This window comes from Zalophus californianus, chromosome 7 (assembly GCF_009762305.2).
Source record: "Zalophus californianus isolate mZalCal1 chromosome 7, mZalCal1.pri.v2, whole genome shotgun sequence".
In the NCBI taxonomy this organism is placed as follows: Eukaryota; Metazoa; Chordata; class Mammalia; order Carnivora; family Otariidae; genus Zalophus; species Zalophus californianus.
In genome coordinates this window covers 95,614,217-95,630,666 of record NC_045601.1, presented here as the reverse complement: position 1 = coordinate 95,630,666, position 16,450 = coordinate 95,614,217, and the positions used below count along the sequence as shown (strand labels likewise).

The following is a 16,450-nucleotide window of genomic DNA, read 5'->3' as shown; positions in this document are numbered from 1 at the left end:
TTATTTATTTATTTGAGAAAGAGAGCATGAGAGAGTGAGAACACAAGCAGATGAGAGGGGTAGAGGGAGAGGCAGGGAGCTGGATATGGGACTTGATCCCAGGATGACCTGAGCCCAAGGCAGACGCTTAACTGACTGAGCCACCCAGGTGCCCTGAATCATTGAATTCTACCCCTGAAACTAATAATACAGTATATGTTAATTAAATGGAATTTAAATAAAATTTAAATTTAAATAAAAAATTTTAAAAGAAAAAAATGATGCTGAAAGAATTAGGTGTACTAATGGAAAAAAAATCAATCTTGACTTTTTCCTCATGTCATACATAGAAAATAAATCATCAAAATGGATCATAGACCTAAATTTATAGGCTAAGATGATAAAGTTTTACAAAATATAATGTTCTAAATATAAGTATTTAGAAAAACTGATTTTTTTTTCTTTTAGAAGACAAGAGAAAATCTTGTAACCTTAAGTTAGGTAAATTTTCTTAAATATGATACAAAAAGTATGAACCACAAAAAAAATTAAGAAACTAGACTTCATCTAGATTAAAAACTTTTTCTTATCAAAAGACACAATTAAGGAAGTGAAAAAACAATCCAATGAGGGCAAGAAAGTATTTTCAAACATGTATCTGATAAAGAACTTATAGCCAGAACACATAAAGAAATCTTACAACTCATTAATAAGACAAAAACCCAAATTTTTTTAATTGGTCAAATATTTTGAATAGACATCTCACAAAAGAAGATAACACCAATGGCCAACAAGCCCATAAAAAGATATCAACATTGCCAGTCATCATGGAAATGCAAACTAAAACTCCATATTCAGAATGGACAAATCCACAAAGATAGAAAGTAGATTAGAGGTTGCAGAGGGCTAAAAATAGAGCATAAGTGGCTGGGAGGAAATTGGGAGTGACTGCTAATGGGTATAAGATTTCTTTTTGAAGTGATGAAAATGTTCTAAAATTAGATAGCACTGATGACTGAATAACTCTGTAAATATACTCAAAATCACTGAATTGTGTGTGCAATAAATTAAATAGGTAACCTCTATAACGTGTGGCTTATTTATGAATAAACCTGTTAAAAAGTGAAATAAGGTTTACACTTGTAGGTATGTTCATGCAAACACACTATCCAGATTAATATCAAAAAGGGAAATAAACCAGGGACACCTGGGTGGCTCAGTCAGTTAAGCATCTGCCTTTAGCTCAGGTCATGATCCCAGGGTCCTGGAATAGAGCCCCAAGTAGGGCTCGCTGATCAGGGGGGAGTCTGCTTCCCCTTCTCCCTCTGCCTCTCCCACCCTCTCATGTGCTTGCTCTCTCAAATAAATCAATAAAAATCTTTTTTTTTTCAAAAAAGGGCAAAAACTGGAAAAAAAGAACCAAGCCCAAAGTTAGCTGGAGGAAGGAAATAATTAAGATTAGAGCAAGAATAAATGAAACAGAGAATACAAAAACAAAAGAAAAAATAATTAAAGCCAGAGTTTATTTTTTAAGAAGATCTAAAATATGGACAGATCCTTAGTTAGCTAGACTAAGAAAAATAAGGGAAGACTCAAAATCAGAAACAAAAGAAGAGACATTACAATTGATGCCACAGAAATAAAAAAGATCACAAGGGACTCTTATGAATAATTATATGCCAACAAACTGAAAAACTAGAAGAAATGGATTAATTCCTAGAAACATAAAACCTAATAAGACTGAATTAAGAAGAAAGAGAAAGCCTGAACAGACCAATAACAAATAAGGAGATTGAATCAGTGATGAAAAAATCTCCCAAAATAAAGAAAGTCCCAGGACAGGCAGACTTCACTGATAAATTCCACTAATCATTTATAGAATTAATATGAATCCTTCTTAAAATCTTCCAAAAAATTAAAGAGGGAACAGTTCCCAAATCATTTTATGAGGTTAGTATTAAAATGATAATAAAACCACAAGGAAAGAAAACTACAGGCCAATATCCTTGATGAACATACATGAAGAAGTCCTGAAGAAATAATATCAAACTGAATTCAACAGCATATTGAAAGGATCATCCACCATAATCAAGTGGGATTTATCCCTGGGATGCAAAGATAGCAGTATATGCAAATCAATGTGATACATCAGATTAACAGAAAAAAAGATAAAAATCACATCATCTCAAGAAATGTAGAAAAAAACATTTGACAAAATAACACCATTTCATGATTAAAACTCTCAAAAAACTAGGTATAGAAGGAATTTAACTCAACACAATAAAGATGACATATATATGAAAAACCCACAGTGAACATATTTAATGAAAAAAAAAACTGAAAGCTTTCCCTTTAAGATCAGGAACAAGACAAAGATGCCCACTCTTGCCACTTCTTTTCAACACAGTACTGGAAATACTAGCCAGAGAAATAAGGCAAGAAAAAGAAATAAATAACATCTAAATTGTAAAAGAAATAAAATTATCTCTGTAGATAACATGATCTCATGTATGGAAAAACCTAAAGACTCCATTAAAAAACTGTCAATACTAATAAATTCAGTAAAGTTGCAGGATACAAAATCAACATACAAAAGTCAATTGCACTTTTATACACTAACAGCAAACCATACAAAAAGGAAATTAAGAAAGCAACCCATATTTATAATAGCATCAAAAATAATAAAATAATTTGAAATAAACTAAACCAAAAAGGAGAAAGACTTATACACTAAAAACTACAAAACATTGATGAAAGAAATTAAGACACAAATAAATGAAAAGCCATTCCTAATCCCTAGTTCATGGATTGGAACATTTTTTATTGTTAAAATGTCCACACTACCACAAATGACCTACAGATTCAATGAAATCCCTATCAAAATCCCAATGGCTTTTTTATATAAATAGAAAAAAGAATCCCAAAATTCCTACGTACAATCCAGGAACCAAAAGCGTAGGCAACAAAAGCAAAATTAGACAAGTGGGACTACATCAAACCAAAAGGCTTTTGCACAAAAAAGAAAACCATCAACAAAATGAAAAGGCAACCCACAGATTAGGAGAAAATATTTGCAAGCCATGTATCTATCTGATAAAGGGTTAATATCCAAAATATATAAGGAACTCCTACAATTCAATAGCAGTAATAATAACAACAACCCAATTTAAAAATGGGCAAAGGAACTGAATAGTCTTTTCTGCAAAAAGACATAAATGACCAACAAGTATATGAAAAGGAGCTCAACATCACCAATCAATGGGGAAATGCAAATCAAAACCACAATGGAATATCATCTCAAATCTGTTGGGGCTATTAGCCAAAAAAAAAAAAAAATCTTGGAAAGGAGGTGGAAAAACTAGAAGCCCTGTACACTGTTGGTGGGAATGTAAATTGATATAGTCACTATGGAAAACAGTTACAGAGGTTCCTCGAAAAATTAAAGAGATAACTACTATATGCTGTGGCAATCTTCCTCCCGGGTATATATCCAAAGGAATGGAAATCAGGATCTCGAAGACATGTAGTGCCATGTCCACTGCAACATTACTCGCAATAGTCAAAACATAAAAGCAACTTAAATGTCTGTTGACAGTTGAATAAAGAAAATGTGATATCTAGATAGACACAGATAAGACATATAGACACATACACACACAGAGACATATGCTTCATCCTCGAAAAAGAAGGAAATCCTGCCATTTGTTACAACATGGATGAACCCAGAAGACATATACTAAGTGAAATAGACCAGGCAGAGAAAGACAAATACTATATGATCCCACTTACAGGTGGAATCTAAAACAGTCAAACTCACAGAAGCAGAGAGTAGAATGGTGGTTATCAGGGGCTGGGGAGAGGGAGAAACAGGGGAGTATTGGTCAAAGGGTAAAGTTTCAATTATGTAAAATGAGTAAGTCCTAGAAATCTACTGTACAGCTTAGTGCCTACAGTTAATGCTGTAGTGCAAACTTTAAAATGAGCTAAGAAGGCAGACCTTACGTTAAATGCTGTCATCACGAAAAAAAAATAGGGAGGAAACTTTTGGAGGTGACAGATATGTTTATGGCATTGATTGTGGTGATGGTTTCTCGAGAATATACTCATGTACAAACTCACCAAGTTGTACACATAAAATATGTAATTTCTGTATGTCACTCATACCTCAATAAAGTGGGTTTTTAAAAAAAAGCTCAAAAAAGGATCTTAAAGCAATGTTCTAATCAAAAAATGGACAAAGAAACTAATTCCTTATTGAATATATACTCTGACGAGTACTATGCTGGGTGCTCTATTGTTCTCAGTCCCTACCACACCATTCTAAGTAGGTAACATTTATCCCATTTTTTAAATGGAGAAAACTGGAAGGTCAAAGTATTTGTCAAAGGACATACAGCTGGTTAGAAAAAGTCACCAAGTGGCGGGAATCCAACTCAGTTCTATTCTCTAAACCTTAGTACCCCCAAAAACTATAATCTCATTTCTTGGGGCACATGGGCTAATGGTAGCAGAAGACAAAGAAAAATTAAATTAGATGAATTAAATTTGCAGGTAAAGAAAAGAATCTGTGTTCTTTAATAAAGAGAGATTAGATTACAAACTCCATAAAAATAAGGGTTGTGACGGTCTTCTTCCCCTCTGTATGTCTAGCACCTAATAAATATCTGTTTAATTAACAAATGGGAAATAAAATACAGAACCAGTGAAATATAATTAACACATGACTGAGCTCTTATGATGAAGGGTTAGCAAATGAGCCCCAATATTTTAAATTCAGGAAGCACTATTTATAATATTTAAGGAGTCATGGATATTTGGGGAACTTTCATAATACTTAAGCAAATAAATGAATAATTTGTCCAACAAAAAAGAAATCAGTAGCAGACCAAGAAAATCTGAACTGGATTTCTGAGCAAGTTTGGCCTGATGACTAGGGAACATGATGACATCTCTAAATCCAACGCCTGACCAAGTGGCCTCACTGGTTGATGGATTACACAAATCCTCTCCTTAGGTATTCAAAAAACTTATAGCAGAACAATTATGTGAGCTGTTCGCACATTCCAGGTAGACTGACTTAAATATATACACAGGATTGATATCCTTTTATTTAACAAGCTACAGCATAGAAAGCCCATTTCTATTTGATTATTAACCAAAAAGTTTCTTTATGTAAGAATATGATGGTGCTAACCCATCATCGTAAGGGCATGTGCCTTGAGTTTTTTAGGGGTGGTGAATGAGAGGCACTTTGCAGTTCCTCTTGCTCTAATTCTCTCATACTAATATCACACAACTGATAAAAGAAGTTGTTAAGGTTAAGGATGAAGTCCCCCTACCTCCCACCCAAGTACCTCCCTTATTGGTAGATAAGAGCTTGGTACCTCTGCCTCTAACCCACCAAACAAACCAATCTGAATGGCTTATCAACGAAGTTCAACCTTCTAACATCCAGAGATTCTATTTCTAACACCTAAGAATTCACAATAGACTCAAAAGAAATTTACTACCATTTTTAAATTACAGTGAAACAACTTTCAGCTCATTTTATACCAATGTTGTAATGTAAACAAAGTCAAGTATCAGTACATTTTTCTAATGTTCACTCACAAGTTACAGAAATATTTTGTTTTTTTTATGTAAATACCTTGTAACCAGGACTACCCATTAATCCATCCTTTCCATGTCTTCCTGGTTCTCCCTAAAAAATAAACACATGTATTTTAATATATTTTTTGCACTAATTTTTCTTTCTAAAAGAAGACAGTACAATTTTTATTTAAAGTAAAATACTGAAGAGCTTTTTCTATCAAACTCACAACACGTCCAGGAAGGCCAGGAAATCCAGCATTTCCCTTTTCACCTTTTGCACCCTGTATTAAAAACATTTGGAAAACAATCCATGCAATAATTTTATTTTTAATTTTTATTTTTGTTACTCAAAAAAGCTTCATTTTTTGTTTGCTTAGCTTTCTGACTCTGTGCTTGTGTCTTCAACACATCCACAATGATTTTCTGCTCAATACAGCAAGCATGCTTGACCTTGGCATGGGCATATTTAGCACACATGGAACCACAATGTGCCCTGCTGACATGTTTTTTCATTTTAGGCAAATTCCTAAGACTTTAGGTCTCACAACACAAATTCTTTGAAGTTGGCTTGGGCACACACATGTGGATCTTGGTGGTTTCCCAACTTTTTCTTGGTACAAAGGTAAACAATTCTTTTACCAGAAGTTCTGGACAGCCTAGTTTTGCTAGAGGCTGTATTGTAGAATAGCCTGTGATGTTAGCTGGACCGTTGGGAATGCCTCTAGACACCATCCCCAGAGGTGGTACAATAATGATTTTAAAAATTCCAACTCAAACTTAAGTTAAAAAGTTAACCTCTTTACGTCATGACAGAATTCATGGAACTACAGATAGAGTTGGCTCTACAACTCCTGGCAAAGCATTATTTTACCAGGCCAGTGGACACAAAGACATTAAAAAGCAATGGTGAATGCAGGATTTCAAGAATCTAAAAACAGAAACCACATCTTGGCAAAATTAAAAAGCAGTGAGTATTGTAAATATAATATACAGAAAATATAATCATCTTTCAATGTGAGGAAATCAGAAGGCCCGTAACTGATTCTCCATGGACATGCTGTTAAGCAGCTCCTACTTCCTCCCAAGGAATCTCTCTCTATAAATACTTTAAAAATTCAGAATGATCAATAACATGATGTATTCTTACAAAATACCACACACCAGGTATTATTCTATTTTTTCATTACTCTAAATAAATTTCCTGAGAAAGCTGAACAAAGCTAATTGCTATAATGGTGAATGAGCTGGGACTGAAACACAAGTTTTCTACTTCTATGACATCCAAAGTTCCATACAGATACTTTGTTTTATAATCCATACTTCCCTTTTTGCCATAAAATCCAGTTGATCCTTTATCTCCTTTGGGGCCCATTTCACCCTAAAAGACAAAATATAAATACTGAATTTTATTTTTAGTTATTTTTTAATTTTTTATTTTAATTCCAGTATTTATGTCTATTTTTATGTGATTTAACCAGGGAATCCTTCTGTGTGTACCTGAAGAAAATGTGTATTCTATTTCTCTTGTTTTAAATATATCTTTTCAAACCATGTATTCTGAAGTATGCTTCAAGTTTTTGTTGAAAAAAAAAAAAGACAACTTTATTCATTTAAAATAAAGCCTATCAGAGGGGATGTGGGGGATGGGTGAAATAGGTGAAGGGGATTAAGAGTAAACTTATGATGAGAACTGAGTAATGAGGTAGAGAATTGTTGAATCATTATATTGTACACCTGAAACTAATATGACACTGTATGTTCACTAACTGGAATTAAATTACTGAATTTTAGAGAAATATGAAAATGTCCCTTAAACCTTAAAGAAAAAAAAACAGCACCAATTATAAACAAAGTTTAATTGCCAATATAAAATAAAATAGAAATAATTTAAGCTTTGTTTATAAAAGCCCTATTTTTGAGGCTTTCTGAAGAAAAACAAGGAAAAATAAGGATAGTTGGTACCATAACAGGGCTTATAGTTAAAAGAATTTCCATATATTAAAACTTACTCATCAATGTTTAAACACCAAAAAATTTGTGACTGGAAATTTTAAAGAAAATTTGCAAAAAGCTTTATGTAAATTATGATAGTAATCCAATCATTTACTTTAATATACTTCACATTTGAACATTTATAACACATTTGTAACATAAAGAAGTTTTAATTTAAAATAAAATGCAACATTACTGAATATTAAAAGACTAGATTTTTTTTCAACCTTTAATCCCGGTATTCCATGAAGCCCAGGAAAACCAGGAAGTCCACGGTCACCCTGAAAATAAAACTAAAATTAATGAAAGAAAATACATTTCAACCTAAAAAATATCATCATATATTCAACTTAACCCTTGTCAAAATCCACTGGGAAAAAAATCTTTGAACAGTTAAACACATATCTACATTAAAACCCTATCTCTATGACACATCAATCCTCATTTAACAGAGTTTCCTTTATGATTAGAAAAGGAAAGTATTTTGAGACTTAGGTGAACTTGTTCCAGTTCTGTGAAAAATGCTGTTGGCATATATACACATATTTTGCAGGGGTCGGGAGTGTAAGCATGAGGAGGAAGGGGAGGGGTGGAAAGAGGAGGAGAGGGAGAGAGAGAGAAACTTAAGCAGTCTCCATGCTCAGCATGGAGCCCAATGCAGAGCTCTATCGCATGACCCTGAGATGAAATCAAGAGTTAGTTGCTTAACCAAAAGAGCCACCCAAGTGCCCCAAATGCTATTGGTATTTTAAGGGATTACACTGAATCTATAGATTGCTTTGGGTAGTGTGGACATTTTAACATTAATTCTTCTAATCCTTGGGTATAAAATATCTTTCCATTGCATCATTTTCAATTTCTTTCATCAGTGTCTTAAAGTTTTCATTGTAAAAGTCTCTTACCTCCTTGGTTAAATCAAAAAACATGGAGACAAATGAAAATGAAAACACAATGATCCAAAATTTTGGAGATGCAGCAAAAAACTATTAGTAGTACATGAACTCAGTAAAGTTGCGGATACAAAATTAATACCCAGAAATCAGCAGCATTTCTATGCACTAATAATGAAATAGCAGAAAGAGAAATTAAGAAAAGAATCACATTCACAATTGCACCAAAAAGAATGAAATACCTAGGGAGAAACTTAACCAAGGAAGTAAAAATCCTATAGTCTGAAAACTATAATTCAATGTAATCCCTATCAAAGTACCATCAGCATTTTTTCAGAACTAAAACAAATAATGCTAAAATTTGTATGAAACCACAAAAGACCCCAATAGCCAAAGAAACCTTGAGAAAGAAGAAAAAAGCTGGAGGTATCATACTTCCAGATTTCAAGATACACTAAAAGCTATAGTAATCAAAACAGTATGGCATTGGCACAAAAGGAAATAAACACATATATCAATAAAACAAAATAGCCCAGAAATAAGTCCATGCTTATATGGTCAATTAATCTATAACAAAGAAAGCAAGAATATACAATGGGGAAAGGACAGTTTCTTCAATAAATAGGAAAACTGCGCAATTACAGGCAAAATAATGAAACTGGAACATTTTCTAACACCATACACAAAAAACAAACTCAAAAGGATTAAAGACCTAAATGTGAGACCTAAAACCAGAAAAATCTAGAAGAAAGAACAGGCAATAATTTCTCTGACACTGGTTGTCAGAACATTTTTCTGGCTATGTCTGCTAAAGCAAAGAAAACAAAACCAAAAATAAACTACTGGGACTACATCAAAATAAAAAGGTTCTGCATAGCAAAGGAATTATCAATAAAACAAAAAGGCAACCTACTGAATGGGAGAAGATTATTTGCAAATGATATATCCATATATATTTTAAAAATATAAAGAACTTCTACAACTCAACACCAAAAAAAAATCTGATTTTAAAATGGGTAGAGGACCTGAACATATATTTTTCCAAAGAAGACATAAAGATGGCCTGCAGACACATGAAAAAAATGCTCAACATCACTCATCATCAGGGAAATGCAAATCAAAACCACAATGAGGTATCACCTCACACCTGTCAAAATGGCTAAAATCAAAAAGTTAAGAAGCAAAAAGTACTGGCAAGGATGTGGGGAAAAAAAGGAAATTGGCACAGCAACTGTGAAAATCAGTATGGAGTTTCCTCAAAAAATTAAAAAGAAATATAATATGATCTAAAATTCCACTACTTGGTATTTGCACAAAGGAAAAAAATATTAATTCAAAAAGATATCTGGACCCCTATGTTTACTGAATTATTTTTAATAGCCAAGATAGGGAAACAGCCCAAGTGTCTGTCAATTGATGAACAGAGTAAAAAAAAAGTGTGGTATGTATGTATATATGTATATATAATGTAATGGATTATTATGCAGCCATAAAAAGAATGATATCTTGCCCTTTGTCACAATACGGATGGACCTAGAGAATATTAGGCTAAGTGAAATAAGTGAGACTGAGAAAGACAAATACCATATGATTTCACTCATATGTGGAATCTAAAAAACAAAACAAATAAACAAAAAGCAGAATCAGACTTATAAATTACAGAGAACTAATGGCTGCCAGAGGGAAGAGGGATTGAGAGATGGTCAAAGTGGCTGAAGGGCAGTAGGAGATACAAGCTTCCAGTTATGGGATGAAAAAGTCAAGGGAATAAAAGGCACAACATAGGTAATATAGTCAATGATATTATAATAACACTGTATGGTGACAGATGGGAGCTATACTTATGGGAAGCATAGCATAACATATAGAGACACTGAAGTACTATATTGTACACCTGAAATTACTGTAGCATTGGGTGTCAGCTACACTTAAATAAAAAATTTTAAACCTTAAATCTTAATATTTTTAAAAAAATATTCACATAAAGAGTGACATAGCTATTGAAGGGATAAAACCCTCCAAAGATAGCTTTTTTTCATTCTAAGTTTCCATATCATTATCAGCCTAAATCACCAGACCCCATGGTTACATTGCTACGGCATTTTTCAGTTTCCAGAATTATCTACTGACATCCCACTGTGAAAGAAGAGGATCAACCTCTCAAACCAACCAACACCCTCTCCCCATCTCCTCTTCTAGGAAGCACAAATCCCCTTAGCTTTCTATTACAACTTTAGTTAAATCAATGGTCATTATTTCTGATATTAAGATTCACAACTAAGCCATAAATATGCCGATTGCTTGCCTTTTCTTGTCCTACAGTTAAAAACTGCCTGTTTTGGAAAGAGGTAGGGGGTTGACACCTTATTTTCCTATAAACTTATTACAACATTGAACTCCAATCTCCAATTGTAAAAATCACTTTGAAATATACTCATACATTGAAACTTTGATATTCTTTGTCTTTTCTAGAGCCTTCTCATTTGTCTCAGTACACATTTGTTCTCCTCTCTCTGTTTATTCCCTTGTTAGAGGAATACATCATCCCATAGCTTCTGAAAAGGAATTCATGGGAGACAACTTTTTGAAACTGTAAATTTCTGAAAATATATTCTGTTCACTTACGTAATTAATAATTCACATATAGAAGTATAGTTTAGAATTTTTTTCTTTTAGACCTTTGAAGGTTCTGCTCCATTCTCTTCTTGACTTCAGTGTCACTAGTGAGATGTTTGAAGCCTTTCTGATTCTGATCATTTGTATATGACATTTTTTTTGGTGGTTGTAGGGTTTTCCCTCTCAGAAAGCTTATAGGATCTCCTGTTGTTTATAGTGTCTTACAATGTCAAATTATACAATATTCAGCATAAATATGGTCTATAATCATCCATTACGCTAAGCAGTATGGAAGACTTTTCATCTATAATGACCCCATGCTTACACATGTGGACTCAGACCACATACCCAAACTCCATCCACATTTCACATACACAACCTTCCCTCTAAGCACACTGTGTTAGAAGGCACTCAGAAGGACAGAGACAGGAAAGAGGCTTGCAGACCCTGGGAATGGAACTGGGGTGTGCTATATAAGGAGTGTCAGGACCCAGGATCTGGAATGTGGTCTACAAGGGGGTCATGTGCTACAGGAGTGCCTCTATATTAGTCGTGAAGACCCATCACTTCCTACCAAGGAACACAGCTGAAGCACCATCTATCAAGGGTTCTCCCTCCCTGAGGGCACTAATGACAGTTTGTCCAAGTCTTCTTCTCAGGTCTTCTATAAGTTTCTTCTAAGATTTCTTGCTGATCTTTAATTTTCCTAAGATATTTTCTGATTCCTAATGATCAGTTCACATGGAAGCGGATGATAAACTCTCAGGGAGTACTGTTCAATGACTGAGATTCTCTATATATGGGGGTGCTGGGTCATTTCCCTAAATAGCTCTGGCTATCAGTGGATTCCCCATAGAAGGATCTTCTTTGCCTATAGTTGTATTACAACTCCTTACTTTTCTTTTCAGTCTAGAGACCTTCAGTTTTATCTTCTCTTGATAATAAACTTATATATCCTGCCAGAGTAGAAGAAGGGAGATTCACTTCACTGTACAGAGGTTAGGAAGGGATAGCAGGATCTCATTGTTCTTAAAGGAATATTCAAACATATTTCCATTTTTAAAAATTTTTTAAAGATTTTATTTATTTATTTCTCAGAGAGAGGGAGAGAGAGACAGCACAAGCAGAGGGAGCGGCAGGCAGAGGGAGAAGCAGGCTCCCTGATGGGCAAGGAGCCAGATGCAAGACTAGATCCCAGGATCCTGGAATCGTGACCTGAGCCAAAGGCAGATGCTTAAACGACTGAACCACCCAGGTGTCCCCATGCTTCCATTTTTAGCCCTACCTTCAATTCACTCCCATTTTCAGAAATTACTTTGTATTACCATTTCCTAAGGTTTTGGGGTATCTGTATGCATAGGCATGTGTGTCTGTGAGCGTGAGTGCGTGTGTGTGCAAAAGAGATTCTCTCTCATATGAATCATACTACTTTTTAAGATTGAGCTTCCTTGGGTCCTTTCAGATTCTAAAAATGTAGACCTACTTTCTTTTTTATTTTCTGTGTCATGTTAGGTTTTATTATTATAATTATTATTCCATGACTGTTGCTTTATGGGAGTTTAAGAGATAGAGAAAGTTAATGTGTATGTTCTACCCTTCACCTTAATCAAGAAGCCCTGGTCACTTATTGATGCTTAAACAATAATATCCAGAGCATCCTGCCTTCTAGGGAGGTAGGTTCCCATCAGTTCACTATTAAGGAGACAGCAAGACAGATATAAGTGAAGAAAGATATAAATTGATAAAGTATACACATGGTGTAATCTCCAATTGTTCCCATTATACTTTCCACTGGAAGGCTTTAAACCTCCTGGAGGGTTATTACTATGACCTCTTGTGTAGGGGTGCTAATATTCATTCACTTATTCTATTTTATGCTGAACCAATTTCATTCTTTATCCACTCTGGTTAATTGCAGGAAAACCTGGGAATGTACTTATCTGACTAAACTAATACACTATTGGCCTTCTCAATTAAAAAAAAAAAAAAAACTGAATTTTAACAACTGATCTATTCCACAGATTGAAATATTCCTTTCCACTAGTGAAAGAATGGGAGCCATTATAAAATGTATTTTTACAGAGAGGGAACTGGGGCTTCAAGTCCAGGAATCCCTTCATCCTCTCCCATAATAAGTGATGTCAAATAAGAAATAAAAATTACATTATACTTTAGATCTATCTGTATTATGTTTGGTTCCTTTAATTTATCTCTAAGTGTATGTGATATAAAAAGTATGCCAGGCTCATGGTTACATCCAAAAATCTGCTCACCTTTTACTACCACAGAGAAGATTTTTATCTGTGCACACAGCTTCCCAAGTAGAGACTCTCTTTCCCAGGCTCCTTTGCAGTTAAGCATGGCCACCTAACAAAGTTCTTGCTAGCAGAATGTGTAGAGGACTACAGCCTGCAACTTCCACAGAATTTATTAAAAGGAAAGTTACTGTATGACTTCTCTTTCCTCCTTCCCATCAGATTAGGATGCAGGTAAGACAGTGACTAGTGATGAAGCCTTGTCTATGTGGAAGAGATCACTCTGAGACTAGACCAACAAGAAGGAAAAACATGAGTCTTTGGATGAGTATGTAAACAACTGATTACATGAGAAATATAAACTCTTTCTCATTTACACCACTGCATTTTGGGGTTTATAGTATTTTTTGGCTCATAAAGAATGTCCTTCTCGTGGGTAATAGCTTTCCCGTGACCATCTTAATTTTCCACTAAAGGTTAAAAACAATCTGTGTGTATACGGGAGAGAAAGCTAGACGACAGAAGATCCACTAAAAGCCCATACATTCTAGAATTTATTAATCCTAAAATGCAATAATTTAACCAAAGAATAAAAGAAAAGAAAAAGATTCAGGGGGAGACCAAGGGGCACAACAAGAAAACTGGATGATATTCTACCCCCTACGTGTAGAACGAAAAACCACTTTTTGTATTTTGGAGTTTTTTTTTCCTTTTTGCTTGGGGCAGGAAGGAGTGATAACAGTTTCTACAGACAGAAAAAATTAAGTTAAGAAGACTACCTGAGCTAACTCTTTAGAAACTGCGTTGAAATAACCTGTTGATGGCCGGGCTAGACAAAGACATACTCTTGATAAAATGGAATTTAGCTGGACAGTAAATACTTGATAGAAATACAGAAGAGGAGGGGCGGAGCAAGATGGCGGAGGAGGAGGAGACCTGGGTTTCCTCTGGTCTCAGGAATTCAGCTGAATAGGAATCAAACCATTCTGAACACCTACGAACTCAACAGGAGATCGAAGAGAAGAATAGCAACAACTCTCTGAACAGAAAAGTGACCACTTACTGGAAGGTAGGACGCGCAGAGAAGTGAATCCGAGGTGATATTCGGAAGGAGAGACGGCGGGGGAGGGGGCCTCCATCGGCCGCTTCTGTTAAGTGATAGAGCCGCGGAGCACAAAATCGGAACTTTTAAAGAAGTCGGCTCCATTGAGGGATGTCGCTCCAGTGGATAAGCTGGGGGTGGGATCCTCGTGGGACAGTGTAGTCTCAGGACCCTCGGGGTCACAGAAAGACCGGGGGTGCCTGAGTGCGGCAGAGCTCCCAGGTATTGGAGCGGGGAAGCCGGCTGCAGAGACGGAGCCGAGGCACGGGCTCTCAGCTCGGGGTTGCCGTAAACTGTGATCCACGGCCCAGATGGGCCACTGCTCCTCCAGTGCGGACCCAACAAGCAGCAGATCCGGGGAGACTCCCCTTCCTCCCCCAGGAGGAGCGGCGCAGAAGCGCACCGGAGGAATCTGCTGGGTTTGAAGACTCCATGCAGTGTGGGGTGCCAGAGATAGAAACACTCGGTCACAGGCCAGGGGTGACCAGGGGAGCACGGAGTGCAGCCAGAGACTGGGGAGACAAGAGTGACTGCTTTTCTCTGGGGGTGCACTGAGGAGCGGGGCCGCGAGTTCTCAGCTCCTCCAGGAGGAGATTGGGAGGCCACCATTTTCACTCTAGTCCTCCAAAGCTGTACCAAGAGTTTGGAGGGAACAAAAGCACCTGAGAGCAAACCTGAGCAGCTTACAAGGGTGGGGCAACTCTGCCTCCAGCAAAGACATTTGGGAACCACGGCAACAGGCCCTTCCGCCAGAAGATCAGCACGAACAGCCAGCAAGCCAAGACCAAGTTTACCCATCAAGGAGAATGGGAGAACTCCAGCGCTAGGGGAATACTACACATAGAATTCATCGCTTTTTTACCATGATTCATTAGTTTTTCAAAGTTGATTTTTTTAACTGTTTTTTTTCTTTTTTTGAATTTTTCTTTTTCCCTTTTTCAACCATCTTATCAATCCCTTTTTAAAAAAATTTTTTTTATTTTTCATTTTTTAGAGTCATACTTTATCCCTTCATAGTAGTTACCCTTATTTTTGGCATATATATATAAGTTGTTCTCTCTTTAAAATTTTGAGATACAGTTTCTTCTAACAGATCAAAATACACCCTAAATCACTAGTGTATGGCTTTGTTCTAGTCTCCTGCCTGATCACATTCTCTCCCTTTTTTTTTCTTTTCTTCTTTGTTTTTGAATCTTCTTCTAACAACTTCTTATCAATTCCTTTTATAAAATATTTTATAATTTTCATCTTTACAGTCATCTTTCATCCCTTCATTGTATCAACACTTATTTTGTACATATATAAGTCTTTCTTCTTTAAAATATTAGGTGGCACTTTCTTCTAACAGAACAAAATGTGCCCAAAATCTAGTGTGTGGCACTGATCTATACACTAGTCTGATCATATGTGAACATATTCTGTTTTTTGTTTTGTTTTGTTCTGTTTTTGTTTGTTTTTACCTTTTTCTTTTTTTTTATTTCCTCTTTTTCTTTCTTTCCCTTTCTTTTCCCCTGGTTTCAGGTCTTTTCTGATGTGTATAGAGTATATTTGCTGGGGACGTTGTTAACCTGTTAGCATTTTGTTCTTTCATTCATCTATTCTCCTCTGGACAAAATGACAAGATGAAAAAAAATCACCTCAGCAAAAAGAATAAGAGGTAGTACTGTCTGCCAGGGACCTACTCAATATGGACATTAGTACGATGTCAGACCTAGAGTTCAGAATCATGACTTTAAAGACACTAGCTGGGCTTGAAAAAAGTGTGGAAGTTATTAGAGACACCCTTTCTGGAGAAATAAAAGAACTAAAATCTAACCAAGTCAAAATCGAAAAGGCTATTAATGAGGTGCAATCAAAAATGGGGACATTAACTGCTAGGATAAATGAGGCAGAAGAGAGAATCAGTGATATAGAAGACCAAATGATGGAAAATAAAGAGGCTGAGAAAAAGAGAGATAAACAACTACAGGATCACGAGGGCAGAATTCGAGAGAGAAGCAATATGATAAGATGAAACAATATTA

General features: G+C 35.6%; 1 protein-coding gene across 3 annotated transcripts in view; it reads right to left on the bottom strand.

Annotated features, from left to right (window-relative positions):
* COL21A1 (collagen type XXI alpha 1 chain) overlaps positions 1-16,450 on the bottom strand; it is a 367,375-nt gene that overhangs the window by 62,689 nt on the left and 288,236 nt on the right. For all 3 annotated transcript variants that reach the window (XM_027603472.2, XM_027603471.1, XM_027603473.1), the window contains 4 exons: positions 7,791-7,844; positions 6,896-6,949; positions 5,799-5,852; positions 5,627-5,680 (listed from right to left, as the gene is read on the bottom strand). In XM_027603472.2, the coding sequence (XP_027459273.1) occupies positions 5,627-5,680; positions 5,799-5,852; positions 6,896-6,949; positions 7,791-7,844 (216 nt within the window). The remainder of the gene's footprint in view (positions 1-5,626; positions 5,681-5,798; positions 5,853-6,895; positions 6,950-7,790; positions 7,845-16,450) is intronic.